The 16,776-nt window shown below is 38.9% G+C and overlaps 1 protein-coding gene across 1 annotated transcript in view; it reads left to right on the top strand.

Moving 5' to 3' along the window:
- Nucleotides 1-16,062, top strand: part of STK31 (serine/threonine kinase 31) — an 81,154-nt gene extending 65,092 nt beyond the window's left edge. Inside the window, exons 22-23 of the mRNA XM_040259770.1 lie at nt 9,208-9,276; nt 15,675-16,062. Coding sequence (XP_040115704.1) covers nt 9,208-9,276; nt 15,675-15,902 — 297 coding nt within the window. The 3' untranslated portion in view covers nt 15,903-16,062. The remainder of the gene's footprint in view (nt 1-9,207; nt 9,277-15,674) is intronic.
- Nucleotides 16,063-16,776: the final 714 nt, after the last annotated feature.

Genomic DNA, 16,776 nt, shown 5'->3' with positions numbered 1-16,776 from the left:
AAATCTGTATGCAGGTCAGGAAGCAACAGTTAGAACTGGACATGGAACAGCAGACTGATTCCAAATAGGAAAAGGAGTATGTCAAGGCTGTATATTGTCACCTTGCTTATTTAACTGCTATACAGAGTACATCATGAGAAACGCTGGGCTGGAAGAAGCAAAAGCTGGAATCAAGATTGCCGGGAGAAATATCAATAACCTTAGATATGCAGATGACAGCACCCTTATGGCAGAAAGCAAAGAAGAACTAAATAGCCTCTTGATGAAAGTGAAAGAGGAGAGTGAAAAGGTTGGCTTAAAGCTTATCATTCAGAAAACTAAGATCATGGCATCTGGTCCCATCACTTCATGGCAAATAGATGGGGAAACAGTGTCAGACTTTATCTTTTTGGGCTCCAAAATCACTGCAGATGGTTATTGCAGCCATGAAATTAAAAGACAAAATTAAAAGCTTACTCCTTGGAAGGAAAGTTAGGACCAACCTAGACAGCATATTAAAAAGCAGAGACATTACTTTGTCAACAAAGGTTCGTCTAGTCAAGGCGGTGGTTTTTCCAGTAGACATGTATGGATGTGAGAGTTGAACTATAAAGAAAGCTGAGCACTGAGGAATTGATGCTTTTGAATTGTGGTGTTAGAGAAGACTCTTGAGAGTTCCCTTGGACTGCAAGGTGATTCAACCAGTCCATCCTAATGGAGATCGGTCCTGGGTGTTCATTGGAAGGACTGATGTTGAAGCTGAAACTCCAGTACTTTGGCCACCTGATGCAAAGAACTGACTCATTTGAAAAGACCCTGATGCGGGAAAGATTGAGGGCAGGAGGAAAAGGGGATGACACAGGATGAGATGGTTGGATGGCTTCACCAACTCACTGGACATGAGTTTGGGTAAACTCTGGGAGTTAGTGATGGACAGGGAGACCTGGCGTGCTGGGGTTCATGGGGTCGCAAAGAGTCAGACACGACTGAGCGACTGAACTGAACCAAAAACATTTTCTGTTCTACAAGACCCTATTCCCAGTCCTTTGACTAGATGTAGTAGGCTTTTCTTGGGACTTTTTTGGTCTATGGCTCTTGCCATTTCTGGGTTGCAGACTTCTCTAGCATTCAGTGTGAGATATAGGAGAGTCAAAACCCACGGAATTGACCATTATGTCATTTCTTAAGTCCCAAGGTTCCTCATCACTTCACCTTCTTCTTTGCATTTTACCTTCTCATTTCCACCTTTCTGAGTCGTCTTAGGTTTGTTGATTGTGTTTTATTCAGATTTAAAAGTGGATACTAGTGTGAAAATGGGAGCCCTTGAATACCTTGGGAAGTGAATGCTTTTGAAGAATGTTGAAACCCCATCAGTCTCAGTTCTGTTAGGTCTCAGAGTTTTCTTTTAGTCCTTTTACCTGCCCGTTCATTCTCTTATTTCCTTCAATGATTACTTAAACCTTTTACTGCTATCCTCAGGACCCTGCCTAAATTTCATCCCCATTCATTTAAGTAGACCTTGCCTTTAAAAAAAAAAAGCAAAAAACTGAGATCATGGTAATGTGCTTTCCATCGAATTTCAGTGCTTCTGTCTACAAACTGGTTGTCTCTTTACCCAGTTTTCTGTCGTCTTCTGTCTCAGAGAATTAAAGTGCTCTTTCTTCATTGCAAGCCTTCTGTATGTGCCCTCGACCTTCACTGTATCTTTAGTCTATTTCTCTTTTCACTTTTCCTTCAGCCTAAAATTATGGGTAAGTCTGATCTATCTGCAAAAATATCTAAGGTAATAATTTTTTATGACACACCACCTACTAAATTATTCTTTTGCCTTATGTTTGGGCATTTGTTTTAATCCTCTTTAGTACTGCCTGTCTATTAAACATTAGCATGTCTAAGGACTTAGCTCACAACCTGCTGAAGTTTTCACTTACAGACCTCCCTTGGCTGGTGTTTTTTATTTTCATAACTTCTTGTGTCACCTGTTTGTTGTGAGTCTCGCATTTAAGAGAGTAAATCTTGAATGATTTGCATTGTTACACAGCAGAAACCAACACAGATTGTAAAACAGTGTTCCTCCGATTAAAAATTTATCAATTTTTTAAAAAGTAGTTCTTTTGCCAGAGTTTCAGCACTGTATGTATGTGTGTATATATATATATATATATATATATATATATATATGTGCCTTCCTTTCGGCTAACTTTACCTTCATTTGCAAAATACCTTGTCTTGTTCCAGAAAGGCTATAAGACAGTTCATGGGGTATTGAAAGCAGAACAGGACATTATATATTGAAGATGAGAAGAAAGAAAATAAAGGATGTGGATATAAAGTGGAGCCATGAATGGGAGTGCTTCAAAATGCACACCACAAAAACCTACTTAAAGCTGATAATGTACAGTGTATATGTTGCCATTCCTTTCTTCTATGCTCATAGCAGACACTGCAACATAATAATCCTGTTCACTGAGCTCTTATATGACCTCAAACAGCACCCATTAAGAAGTAGCATTGACTGAACAGAGTTGGTATTTATAAACAAACCTGTTTCCCTCCCTGATGAATGAGTCACTAGGATAGCTCTTATCTTTCCTCCAACCATTATGAGAAACTTAATCTGTTACATAAATCATTATCCGTCAGGTAAAAGCAAGTCAGTAAGTCAGGACAAGCACAGATATTGCCTTAACTGTTGTTGTGGAAAGTTTTACATATTTAAAGCAAAGGAAGAAATAAGGAAACCCCTTACCTTCAGCCAGATTCAACTATTGTCAGTATTTAATTATAGTTGTTCTTGGTAATAAGACCAGAGACCCTCATAGAGACAGTGTATACATTGCTAACTATATGTTAGGTCAGTTCAGTCCAGTCCCTCAGTCGTGTCCGACTCTTTGCAACCCCATGAATTGCAGCACGCCAGGCCTCCCTGTCCATCACTAACTCCCGGAGTTCACTCAAACTCCAGAATGGACTGATTGGATCTCCTTGCAGTCCAAGGGACTCTCAAGAGTCTTCTCCAACACCACAGTTCAAAAGCATCAGTTCTTTGGCACTCAGCTTTCTTCACAGTCCAACTCTCACATCCATACGTGACCACTGGAAAAACCATAGCCTTGACTAGACAGACCTTTGTTGACAAAGTAACGTCTGCTTTTTAATATGCTATCTAGGTTGGTCATAACTTTCCTCCCAAGGAGTAAGCGTCTTTTAATTTCCTGACTGCAATCACCATCTGCAGTGATTTTGGAGCCCCCAGAAATAGTCTGACACTGTTTCCACCGTTTCCCCATCTGTTTCCCATGAAGTGATGGGACCGGATGCCATGCTCTTCGTTTTCTGAATGTTGAGCTCTAAGCCAACTTTTTCACTCTCCTCTTTAACTTTCATCAAGAGGCTTTTTAGTTCCTCTTCAAACTCTCTTGCTTCTTCAATGATCCAGCGGATGTTGGCAATTTGATCTCTGGTTCCTCTGCCTCTTCTAAAACTAGCTTGAACATTTGGAAGTTCACAGTTCATATATTGCTGAAGCCTGGCTTGGAGAAATTTGAGCCTTATTTTACTAATATGTTCCAAGTTATCTGAAATTTTAAAAAAGTAGATAACATGGAGTATGTGCCATGCATTAGTTACTTTTTAAGTATTTAACCACTTTAATTCTTACATTAGCCTTATAAGTGAGGAACCTGAGGCAAAGAGAAATGAGATGATTTGTCTCAAATCCCCATCGCTGGTAATGAGTGGTTTTGTGTTATTTGGATAAATATTCAGAAGTAGAATAGCTGAGTCATATACAAGTTCTGTTCCTAATTGAGAATTCTCTGTATTTTTACACAGCAGCTGCACTAATTTACAGTGTCATCAATAGTGTACAAAGATTCCAAGATTCCTTTTTTTCCACATCCTCTCCAACACTTGTTCTTTCTTGTCTTTTTGATAATAGCTTTTTTCACATTTGTGTGTCTTCCCCTATTCTACTGGTATGAGTGTTTTCACAGTTTGACCAAAGTGCTGAAGCCTTCTATTTAAGTTGCTTTACCCACCCCACTTTTAAATAGTCATCATATATGATTTAGGAAACTCATGACAGGAAGGAAAGTCTTTGGTTTATTCATGTGTCTGTTCTTTACATTGTCATTTCCTCTTTTCTAATGCTCCAATACTCCTTTTTTAGAAAAATTATTTCCTTTCTGTTTGAAGTATTTCCTTTAGCCATTCTTTAAGTCTCATAGTGACAAATTCCTTTAATTTTCCATCATCTGAAAACTGCTTGATTTCACCTTCTTTCCTGAGAGTTTCACTGAATATAGAATTTGTGGTTGAAAATTCTTTCTTTTTATCAGTTGAAAATGTCCCACTTATTGTTTCCATGGTTTTGCATGAGAAATTCTCTCTTAGTCAAATTTCTGTTACCATGTAGGTAATGTTTCTTATGCTTATTTTCACTTAAGATTTTTTTCTTTGCTTTCACTTTTCATAAATGTTATAAATATTTGTTAATTTCATTAGTTTTCATTAATTTCATTAATTTAATTTCAGTTTTTAGAAATGTAGTTAGTTTTCTTTGAGTTTACCCTATTTGAGTCATGTTTTTTAAAAAAAAAAACTCGGTATTTTATATTAAAGAGAATTACTAATTTTTATTGTGATACTGTGATTATGTCAAAATAAGACTTTATCTCTTTTTAGTGGAAGAAAGTCATAAGACACCTTGTCACTGTTGTAGTCCAGTTCTGGGACTTTTCATCAGTTTGCCTTCCTCTTTTGACCTATGGAGCTCTCCTTTGATTATATGTTATGTTATTTTCAGCCTTTATAGTTGTACTCAGTGATGAAGAACAGGAAGAGATTAGAAGTGGTTTTGCTCATTTTTAAATTATAATACATGGAATTTATTTGGATCTAAACTTAAATGATATAAAAATAAAGTATGAGATGATTAAAAATTTGAAAACAATATTTTATATTAATTTTCAATATGGTATTGTGACTCTGTCAAAATAAGACTTTATCTTTTAGAAATATCTCTTCATGGCAGATAGGTAGGGAAGAGTGGAAACAGTGACAGATCTTATTTTCTTGGGTGCCAAAATCACTGTGGATGGTGACCGCAGCTGTGAAATTAAAAGATGCTTGTTCCTTGGAATAAAAATGATGGAAAATATAGACAGCAAGTAAAAAAGCAGAAACATCACTTTGCCAATAAAGGACTGTATAATCAAAGCTATGTTTTTTTCCAGTAGTCATGTATGGATGTGAGAGTTTGACCATAAAGAAGGCTGAGCACCACAGAATTGACGCTTTCGAATTGTGTTGCTGGAGAAGACTCTAGAGAATTCCTTGGACTGAAAGGAAATCAAACCAGTCAATCCTAAAGGAAATCAATCTTTAATATAATTGGAAGAATTGATGCTGAAGCTCCAGTACTTTGGTCTCCTGATGCAAAGAGCTGATTCATTGGAAATGACCCTGGTGCTGCAAAAGCCTGAGGACAGGAGGAGAAGCAGGCAGCAGAGGATGAGATGATTGGATAGCATCACTGATTCAATGGACAGGAGTTTGAACAAACTCTGGGAGATAGTGGAGGACAGGGAATCCTGGTGTGCTATAGTTCCTGGGTTCACAGAGTCAGATACAACTTAGCGACAGAACAAGTGTGATTTTGTGATTATGTCAAAATAAGACTTGACCTTTTAGAAGTATATACTGAAATATTTATAGATAAAATGATGAGATGTGTAGAGTTTCAAAAATAATATGCATGGATTTGTACATAGGGCAAGAGTGGTCATTGGTTGATGGTTGTCAGGGCTGGGTGATAGATACATGGGATTTAGAGTATCTTTGTACTGAAAGAGGAACTCCCCAGGTCAGTAGGTCCCCAATATGCTACTGGAGATCAGTGGAGAAATAACTGCAGAAAGAATGAAGGGATGGAGCCAAAGCAAAAACAATACCCAGCTGTGGATGTGACTGGTGATAGAAGCAAGGTCTGATGCTGTAAAGAGCAGCATTGCATAGGAACCTGGAATGTCAGGTCCATGAATCAAGGGAAATTGAAAGTGGTCAGACGAGATGGCAAGGGTGAACGTCGACATTCTAGGAATCAGCGAACTAAAATGGACTGGAATGGGTGAATTTAACTCCAATGACCATTATATCTACTACTGTGGGCAGGAATCCCTCAGAAGAAATGGAGTAGCCATCATGGTCAACAAAAGAGTCCAAAATGCAGTACTTTGATGCAGTCTTAAAAATGACAGAATGATCTCTGTTCGTTTCCAAGGCAAACCATTCAATATCACAGTAATCAAAGTCTGTGCCCCAACCAGTAACACTGAAGAAGCTGAAGTTGAACGGTTCTGTGAAGACCTATAAGACCTTTTAGAACTAACATCCCCAAAAGGTGTCCTTTTCATTATAGGGGACTGAAATGCAAAAGTAGGAAGTCAAGAAACACCTGGAGTAACAGGCAAATTTGGCCTTGGAATGCAGAATGAAGCAGGGCAAAGACTAATAGACTTTTGCCAAGAAAATGCACTGGTCATAGCAAACACCCTCTTCCAACAACACAAGAGAAGACTCTATACACGGACATCACCAGATGGTCAACACCAAAATCAGATTGATTATATTCTTTGCAGCCAAAGATGGAGAAGCTCTATACAGTCAACAAAAACAAGACTGTGGCTCAGATCATGAACTCCTTATTACCAAATTCAGACTCAAATTGAAGACAATAGGGAAAACCGCTAGACCATTCAGGTATGACCTAAATCAAATCCCTTATGATTATACAGTGGAAGTGAGAAATAGATTTAAGGGCCTAGATCTGATAGATAGAGTGCCGGATGAACTATGGAATGAGGTTCGTGACATTGTACAGGAGACAGGAATCAAGACCATCCCCATGTAAAAGAAATGCAAAAAAGCAAAATGGCTGTTGGGGAGGCCTTACAAATAGCTGTGAAGAGAAGAGAGATGAAAAACAAAGGAGAAAAGGAAAGATATAAGCATCTGAATGCAGAGTTCCAAAGAATAGCAAGAAGAGATAAGAAAGCCTTCAGTGATCAGTGCAAAGAAATAGAGGAAAAGAACAGAATGGGAAAGACTAGAGAGCTCTTCAAGAAAATTAGAGATACCAAGGGAACATTTCATGCAAAGATGGGCTCGATAAAGAACAGAAATGGAATGGACCTAACAGAAGCAGAAGATATTAAGAAGAGGTGGCAAGAATACACGGAAGAACTGTACAAAAAAGATCTTCACGACCCAGATAATCACAATGGTGTGATCACTCATCTAAAGCCAGACATCCTGGAATGTGAAGTCAAGTGGGCCTTGAAAAGCATCACTACGAACAAAGCTAGTGGAGATGATGGAATTCCAGTTGAGCTATTTCAAATCCTGAAAGATGATGCTGTGAAAGTGCTGCACTCAATATGCCAGCAAATTTGGAAAACTCAGCAGTGGTCACAGGACTGGAAAAGGTCAGTTTTCATCCCAACCCAAAGAAAGGCAATGCCAAAGAGTGCTCAAACTACCTCATAATTGCACTCATCTCACATGCTAGTAAAGTAATGCTCAAGATTCTCCAACCCAGGCTTCAGCAGTACGTGAAACCGTGAACTCCCTGATGTTCAAGCTGGTTTTCGAAAAGGCAGAGGAACCAGAAATCAAATTGCCAACATTCGCTGGATCATGGAAAAAGCAAGAGAGTTCCAGAAAAACATCTATTTCTGCCTTATTGGCTATGCCAAAGCCTTTGACTGTGTGGATCACAATAAACTGTGGAAAATTCTTAAAGAGATGGGAATACCAGACGACCTGACTTGCCTCTTGAGAAATCTGTATGCAGGTCAGGAAGCAACAGTTAGAACTGGACGTGGAACAACAGACTGGTTCCAAATACAAAAAGGAGTACGTCAAGGCTGTATATTGTTACCCGGCTTATTTAACTTATATGCAGAGTACATCATGAGAAACGGTGGACTGGAAGAAGCAGAAGCTGGAATCAAGATTGCCGGGAGAAATATCAATAACCTCAGATATGCAGATGACACCACCCTTATGGCAGAAAGTGAAGAGAAACTAAAAAGTCTCTTGATGAAAGTGAAAGAGGAGAGTGAAAAAGTTGGCTTAAAGCTCAACATTCAGAAAACGAAGATCATGGCATCCGGTCCCATCACTTCATGGGAAATAGATGGGGGAACAGTAGAAACAGTGTCAGACTTTATTTTTCTGGGTTCCAAAATCACTGCAGATGGTGATTGTAGCTGTGAAATTAAAAGACGCTTACTCCTTGGAAGAAAAGTTATGACCAACCTAGATAGCATATTCAAAAGCAGAGACATTACTTTGCTGACTAAGGTCCGTCTAGTCAAGGCTATGGTTTTCCCTGTGGTCATGTATGGATGTGAGAGTTGGACTGTGAAGAAGGCTGAGCACCAAAGAATTGATGCTTTTGAACTGTGGTGTTGGAGAAGACTCTTGAGAGTCCCTTGGACTGCAGGGAGATCCAATCAGTCCATTCTGAAGGAGATCAGCTCTGGGATTTCTTTGGAAGGAATGATGCGAAAGCTGAAACTCCAGTACTTTGGCCACCTCATGCAAAGAGTTGACTCATTGGAAAAGACTCTGATGCTGGGAGGGATTGAGGGCAGGAGGAGAAGGGGATGACCGAGGATGAGATGGCTGGATGGCATCACGGACTCGATGGACGTGAGTCTGAGTGAACTCCGGGAGTTGGTAAATGACATGGAGGCCTGGCGTGCTAGGATTCATGGGGTTGCAAAGAGTTGAACACGACTGAGCGACTGAACTGAACTTGTACATGTAAGAAGTTCTTCATATTTAATACTTCATAAAATTTTAACGAATTTTTTGAACACAGGTTTCAGGGAAGAAGGAAACTTGCATGAAAATTTTCTTTGTGTTTAACGTACGAGTATTGGTTAAACCAACACTTTATAAGCCACTGCATTTTAATATATTTGCTTGTAAAATGAAGTATTAAATGTGCTTAAGAGTGTGTGCATTGATATGTTAGGAACCCCAGGGACTTCTTGGTAGTTGTTATTATGAAAGTTTTTTTTTTTTCTTGCAAGGACTAATATGCTTTCTTTGAGTTCTTCTCTTCTCTCTAGAACCTTAACAGTTTCAGAATTGCCTTTGCTGTAGGATTGGTATTTTAGTATGTTTGGAATTTATTCATTCTCATTTCTTTAACAGCTTTCAGTTCAGAATCAGGAATTTGAAACTAATGAGGATGGAACCCCAAAGATGGATCAGTTTCATTTGGTATGTGACCTTTTTGTCATTTACTTGTTGGAAACCTGTGATACAGGTGTGAGCAGTAGTATCAACTTATTTAACTGAAGAAGTCCTCTAATTTTTTTAAGACTACAAATAACGTTCCCAGTAAATAAGTACTGAAAAAATTTAAGTGCCCTACTTACACCCTTGCCAGAAAATTATTGCTATAGATTACTACTGGAATTTTTCAAATAAATTATATATAATGTGTGTAATAATTAAGGAAAAGCAGTAGTTTCTATACCTTCAAAGATAATAGTTTATTAAAATTAGTGTTCTACTACTTTTTATAAGTACCTAGCTGTATCTTTCAGAGAAGGCAATGGCACCCCACTCCAGTACTCTTGCCTGGAAAATCCCATGGACGGACGCGCCTGGTAGGCTGCAGTCCATGGGGTCACTAAAAGTTGGACACAACTGAGCGACTTCACTTTCACTTTTCACTTTCATGCATTGGAGAAGGAAATGGCAACCCACTCCAGTGTTCTTGCCTGGAGAATCCCAGGGACGGGGGAGCCTGGTGGGCTGCCGTCTATGGGGTCGCACGGAGTCAGACACGACTGAAGTGACTTAGCAGCAGCAGCAGCTGTATCTTTTCTTTGTCGTACATCTATGCTATTCATATTGCTTTGAGATATACATATGTATACAACCAACATATTTTGAGTCTGTTCTATATCAGGAATTGAACTAGGGTCTGCTTTTTAGGATTGAAACATTGAAGAAATTAATGATTTAGAAATATGAACAAGTAAACAACCAATATCTGATTATACAGAATTTTAAGAAAATAGTTTGGAGGAAGCTAATATTTAAATTTGTCAGGTAAAGATGGAGGGAAGAAGCTATTGGTAAATGCCACCACATAGTTATTTGAAGTGAATCTTCAAGGTTGAATTAGGATTTTAGGAAAGTTAGAATGAGGTACGAGGCATTTCAGGTAAAGACAGTATCTGAACTAAGACATGAAAATATTAAAGTCTTTTATAATGGAATCATCCCCAGTGTGACTAGATGTTAAGGGGTTAAATATGGCAGTAAACAAGTCTACAAAAGTATAATGATCTTCCCTGGTGGTTCAGTGGTTACAGATCCTCCTACCATTTCAGGGGACATGGGTTTGCTCCCTGGTCTGGGAAGATTTTACACATTGCAGGGCAGCTAAGGCTGTGGGCTGCAACTGCTGAAGCCCCCGTGCCCTAGAGCCCTTGTTCTGCAGCAAGAGAAGCCACCACAGTGAGAAGCACACACATCACAACTAGAAACAGCCCTTCTAGCACAAATAGAGAAAGGTCTCACGCAGCAGTGAAGATCCAGTGCAGCCAGAAAGTAATAATAATAATTGTTTTTTAAGTGTAATGATCAGGCTGTACAAGTTCTCTTGCCAGTTTTTTTAAAGAAATTATTTATTTTATGTTTTACAACTGCTTTTATGGCTTTAAGAGCAATTTTAAGATTTATAGCAAAAGTGAATAGAAGGTAGAGATTTCCCATATATCTCCTTCTCTCTCATACATAGTTTATCCATTATCAACATTCCCAAGCAGAGTTATTTGTTGCAGGTGATACCTCCATTGACATTGCTGTTGCCTTAAGTCCATCGTTTATATTAGGACTTACTCTTAGTGTGGTACATTCTTAAAGTTTGAACACATGTATAATGCCATATATCTATCATTAATATACAGAGTATTTTCACCGCCCTAAAAATCCTCTATACTCTACCTGTTCATCTCTACTTTCTCCAAACCCCTGAAGACTGATCTTTTTCTTGTCTCCATAGTTTTGACTTTTCCAGAATGTCATATAATTGGAACCATAGAGTATGTAGCCTCTTAAAATTGGCTTTTTCCCACATAATCATAGGCACGTAAGATTCCTTCACATCTTTTCATGGTTTGATAGTTCATTTATTCTTAACCTTTTTCCATTATCTGTATGTACCACAGTCTATTTATACGTTCACCTACCGAAGGACAACTTGGTTGTTTCCAGGTTTTGACAAATTATGAGTGAAACTGCAGTAAACATCCATGTGCAGCTTTTTGTGTGGACATAAGTTTTTATTTCCTTGGAGTGCAATTGTTGGATTATATGGTAATAATATTTTAAAATAGTATGGTTTTTAATAGTAGTTTTAAATAATATAGTATAGAACTGTCTTCTAAGTAACATTTTTCAGTTTTGGTTGACATCAGCAATAAATGAGAGTGCTCCACAGCCTTACTGCTATTCAGTCAGTATTTTGGATTGTAGCCATTCTTGGAGATGTATACTAGTATCTCATTGGGCTTCCCGGGTGACTTAGAGCTAAAGGACTTGCCTCCCAATGCAGGAGACGCGGGTTCGATCCCTGGGTTAGGAAGATCCCTTGGAGAAGGAAATGGCAACCCACTCCAGTCTCCTTACCTGGAAAATCCCATGACAGAATCTAGCAGGCCACAGTCCATGAGGTCGCAAATGAATCAGACACACCTTAGTGACTAAATAAAAACAATACATACTAAAGGTACTATTGAAAGGCTGTTGCTGAACCAGGAAAGACGCTGGGATTCTTCACCTCTGGAGGAGAATTCAGTCTGGGGCCAGAGATGAGGCTTGATTGCTCAGAACTTTTGTGTAACAAAGTTTTATTAAAGTATGAAAAATAGAGAAAACTTCTGACATAGACATCAGAAGGGGGCAGAAAGAGTGCCCCTTTGCTCATGTTAGCAAGGGAGTTACATACTTTTTATGTAACAGACGCAGGCAGAAGCGTCTGCCTGTGTCTGCCTGCAATGCAGGAGACCTGGGTTGAGAAGATCCCCTGGAGAAGGAAATGGCAACCTACTCCAGTATTCTTGCCTGGAGAATCCCATGGACAGAGGAGCCTGGTGGGCTGCAGTCCACGGGGTCGCAAAGAGTCGGACACGACTGAGTGATTCATTTTAAATACTTTTTAATTAGTTATTACAATAAATCAAAAGAATATCTGGAGGTTGTAAAGATCTTACTAGACCCACTCCTATAATTTACATTTTAAGATAATAGGATTAGCCAGAGGTTTTTAGGAAGGAGAAACTGTCCTCAAGCAGGATACATTGTTGTTCTATAATCCTTAGTTCAGTTCAGTCGCTCAGTCATGTCCGACTCTTTGCGACCCCATGAATTGCAGCACGCCAGGCCTCCCTGTCCATCACCATCTCCCGGAGTTCACTCAGACTCACGTCCATCAAGTCCGTGATGCCATCCAGCCATCTCATCCTCGGTCATCCCCTTCTCCTCCTGCCCTCAATCCCTCCCAGCATCAGAGTCTTTTCCAATGAGTCAACTCTTTGCATGAGGTGGCCAAAGTACTGGAGCTTCAGCTTTCGCATCATTCCTTCCAAAGAAATCCCAGAGCTGATCTCCTTCAGAATGGACTGATTGGATCTCTTTGCAGTCCAAGGGATTCTCAAGAGTCTTCTCCAACACCACAGTTCAAAAGCATCAGTTCTTCAGCGCTCAGCCTTCTTCACAGTCCAACTCTCACATCCATACATGACCACAGGGAAAACCATAGCCTTGACTAGACGGACCTTAGTCAGCAAAGTAATGTCTCTGCTTTTGAATATGCTATCTAGGTTGGTCATAACTTTTCTTCCAAGGAGTAAGTAAGCGTCTTTTAATTTCATGGCTGCAGTCACCATCTGCAGTGATTTTGGAGCCCCAAAAAATAAAGTCTGACACCGTTTCTACTGTTTCCCCATCTATTTCCCATGAATTGATGGGACCAGATACCATGATCTTCGTTTTCTGAATGTTGAGCTTTAAGCCAACTTTTTCACTCTCCTCTTTCACTTTCATCAAGAGGCTTTTTAGTTCCTCTTCACTTTCTGCCATAAGGGTGGTGTCATCTGCATATCTGAGGTTATTGATATTTCTCCAGGCAATCTTGATTCCAGCCTCTGCTTCTTACAGTCCAGCGTTTCTCATGATGTACTCTGCATATAAGTTAAATAAGCAGGGTGACAATATACAGCCTTGACGTACTCTTTTTCCTATTTGGAACCAGTCTGTTCCATGTCAAGTTCTAACTGTTGCTTCCTGACCTGCATACAGATTTCTCAAGAGGCAGGTTAGGTGGTCTGGTATTCCCATCTCTTTCAGAATTTACCACAGTTTATTGTGATCCACACAGTCAAAGGCTTTGGCATAGTCAATAAAGCAGAAATAGATGTTTTTCTGGAACTCTCTTGCTTTTTCCATGATCTAGTGGATGTTGGCAATTTGATCTCTGGTTCCTTTGCCTTTTCGAAAACCAGCTTGAGCATCAGGGAGTTCATGGTTCACGTATTGCTGAAGCCTGGTTTGGAGAATTTTGAGCATTACTTCACTAGCATGTGAGAAGAGTGCAATTGTGCGGTAGAGCATTCTTTGGCATTGCCTTTCTTTGGAATTGGAATGAAAACTGACCTTTTCCAGTCCTGTGGCCACTGCTGAGTTTTCCAAACTTGCTGGCATATTGAATGCAGCACTTTCACAGCATTATCTTTCAGGATTTGAAACAGCTCAACTGGAATTCCATCACCTCCACTAGCTTTGTTCGTAGTGATGCTTTCCAAGGCCCACTTGACTTCACATTCCAGGATGTCTGGCTCTAGATTAGTGATTACATTATCACGATTATCTGGGTCATGAAGATCTTTTTTGTACAGTTCTTCCGTGTATTCTTGCCACCTCTTCTTAATATCTTCTGCTTCTGTTAAGTCCAGACCATTTCTGTCCTTTATTGAGCCCATCTTTGCATGAAATGTTCCCTTGGTATCTCTAATTTTCTTGAAGAGCTCTCTAGTCTTTCCCATTCTGTTCTTTTCCTCTATTTCTTTGCATTGATTGCTGAAGAAGGCTTTCTTATCTCTTCTTGCTATTCTTTGGAACTCTGTATTCAGATGCTTATATCTTTCCCTTTCTCCTTTGCTTTTCGCCTCTCTTTTTTTCACAGCTATTTGTAAGGCCTCCCCAGACAGCCATTTTGCTTTTTTGCATTTCTTTTCCATGGGGATGGTGTTGATCCCTGTCTCCTGTACAATGTCATCAACCTCATTCCATAGTTCATCAGGCACTCTATCTATCAGATCTAGGCCCTTAAATCTATTTCTCACTTCCACTGTATAATCATAAGGGATTTGATTTAGGTCATACCTGAATGGTCTAGCGGTTTTCCCTGCTTTCTTCAATTTGAGTCTGAATTTGGTCATAAGGAGTTCATGATCTGAGCCACAATCAGCTCCTGGTCTTGTTTTTGTTGACTGTATAGAGCTTCTCCATCTTAATCCTTAGTACAGAGTTTAAACTGAGTTGTTTGTTGTGTAATCATCAGTTATAGATACATCAGGCTTAAAGATTAAAAATGTTTTATGTGACTAAGACTAAGGAATGTAGAGAGAAAAAAAGTTTGTCCTTTCCTTCTCCTTGAGCATTCCAGACCCCTATCTCCTTAAGAATCCCAGACCCCTCTCTCCTTGAGGACCCCCAGAATTCTTATCAATCTGCCTATAAATTGACTCTGTCACTATCTTAAACATTTTAACTATGTTTAAAAACATACTCTGTAGAATGCAGTATGGGCATTGACGTTCATTCAGTTACCAGATGTAAACTGAATACCTGCTCTGTCACTGTGCTCATTGTTGGGGATGAAATGAGAAAGTAAAATTTCTGGTCTTATATTCCTTAGAGGACACTAGCAGTAAATAGGTGATTTTTATTCCATATAAAATGTGCTCTCATTGGAGTCATCCACAGGGAACAAAAAAGAAAAAACATACTTTGGGAGGTGGAATTAATGGAAGAGCAACATGTTATTGTGTTATCAACATGTGATAACACAAAATAACGTTCTTTGAAATTGTGGTGCATAATAAATTCTGACCTCCATAATGATCATGGTAATGTTAGTGGTGGTGGATGTGTTTCAAGAGATCATTTCAGAAGTGAAACCAAAAGCAGTTGACCAAGTAAAGGAGGCTACCGTTTCAGACAGAGGCACTTAAATGTAAAATTTTCATTGTCAAATTCTGACTGTTCCCCTAGAAAAAGAGAAAATGGAAAGTAAAAAAATACTAGGTGTTTTTTGGGAATTTCACTTGGTTTTGATAAATGTTTCAGTTGTGATTCTTTTCTTTTCCCTTCTGCATTACCCCCCCCCCGTCATTTGATTCCATTGTTTTGATACTAGATTAATCCCTTTCCAATAAAAACTAGTTGATTTTGGTAAAAAGCTTTAAAAAATGGGAAAAATTGATTTTAGCTCTATGTCATTAATTGAGATTATCTTTGAATTGGGTACTCCTTATTACAAGTTTGTCCTTCTGTTCAGTTCGATTTTAGTTTTGCTTTGTAACATCTCTCTTTTCTTGCAGGATGATAATGTCAAATCCCTCCTCTGTAGCTTGATCTGTTGTAGAAGTTCAGTGACTGCCGAGCAGGTTTTGAATGCTGACTGTTTCTTGCTACCAAAGGGAAAATCAATGCCAAACTCAGGGAAAGATACTGAGTATGTCCCCCAAAAAGAGGAAGAAGAAGTAAAGGTGAAGAACTTGGATAAAGATAAGGAAAAGACAAGAAATGGTGAAGCCAGCTTTGATTGATAGATTAGTATTCTTTTGTTGTTGCAGATGTTCCTTTTAAAACTTTTGTTTAGTTTGGTTAAATAAACAAAAAATCTGGAAGTGTTCTGGAGCTAGTTGGGTTGTATCTTTGGTATTCTAGTTGTAAAAAATAAAAGATGGTTGGCTATGCAAAAAAAAATGTATACTTTGAAATTTCATTTAACTGGAGTTATTAAGGAAGGATTTTCTGTCTGTAGTTACTTTTTGAAATTGCATTATCAGACTATATTACTTGTAATAGAAAAGGTTATTAGATTGTTGGACAGGTTCTATACAGAGTTACAGTATGTAGGCCAGCTCACGATGAAGGGTGATACTTTTGTTTAACAGATGGTAGGTGGCATCTGCTTTATTCCCAGTTCTGGGAATATAAAGATAAATTTAACATGGTCCTTACACTTAAAAGCACATACATCTGTTGAGAAAGTTGGAGATCTAAACAGATCTTCATAATACAATGTAGAATATCTAATGATAGCTCTGGACAGATTTTATGTGATTACACAGAAGGGATACTCATCCTGTGGAAGAGGGGTGTCATGGAAACCTTTCTGGAGGAGGTACTACCTTAGTTAAATTGTAAAGGATGAGTAGTAAAGGTGAAGGAGGATCAAGAGTACCTTCTTAGCAGAGAAAGCATGATGAGAGCACTGAGGGGAGAAGCAGTTTGTTGTGTTTAATAGAGAATAATCATATGGGGGATATAACATGAAATACTAAAATGCCTCATACCTTATAATTCTATAGGAAATGTGGAGCTATTGAAGGATTTTAGACCACTTTGGTTCCCTCAAAATCCACCTTATACCTACTACCAGGATAAGAGGTAGGGAGAGTGATCAAAAGGATATTA

Source organism: Oryx dammah, unplaced genomic scaffold, assembly GCF_014754425.2.
Source record: "Oryx dammah isolate SB20612 unplaced genomic scaffold, SCBI_Odam_1.1 HiC_scaffold_18, whole genome shotgun sequence".
NCBI lineage: Eukaryota > Metazoa > Chordata > Mammalia > Artiodactyla > Bovidae > Oryx > Oryx dammah.
This window is presented reverse-complemented; position numbering and strand designations above follow the sequence as displayed.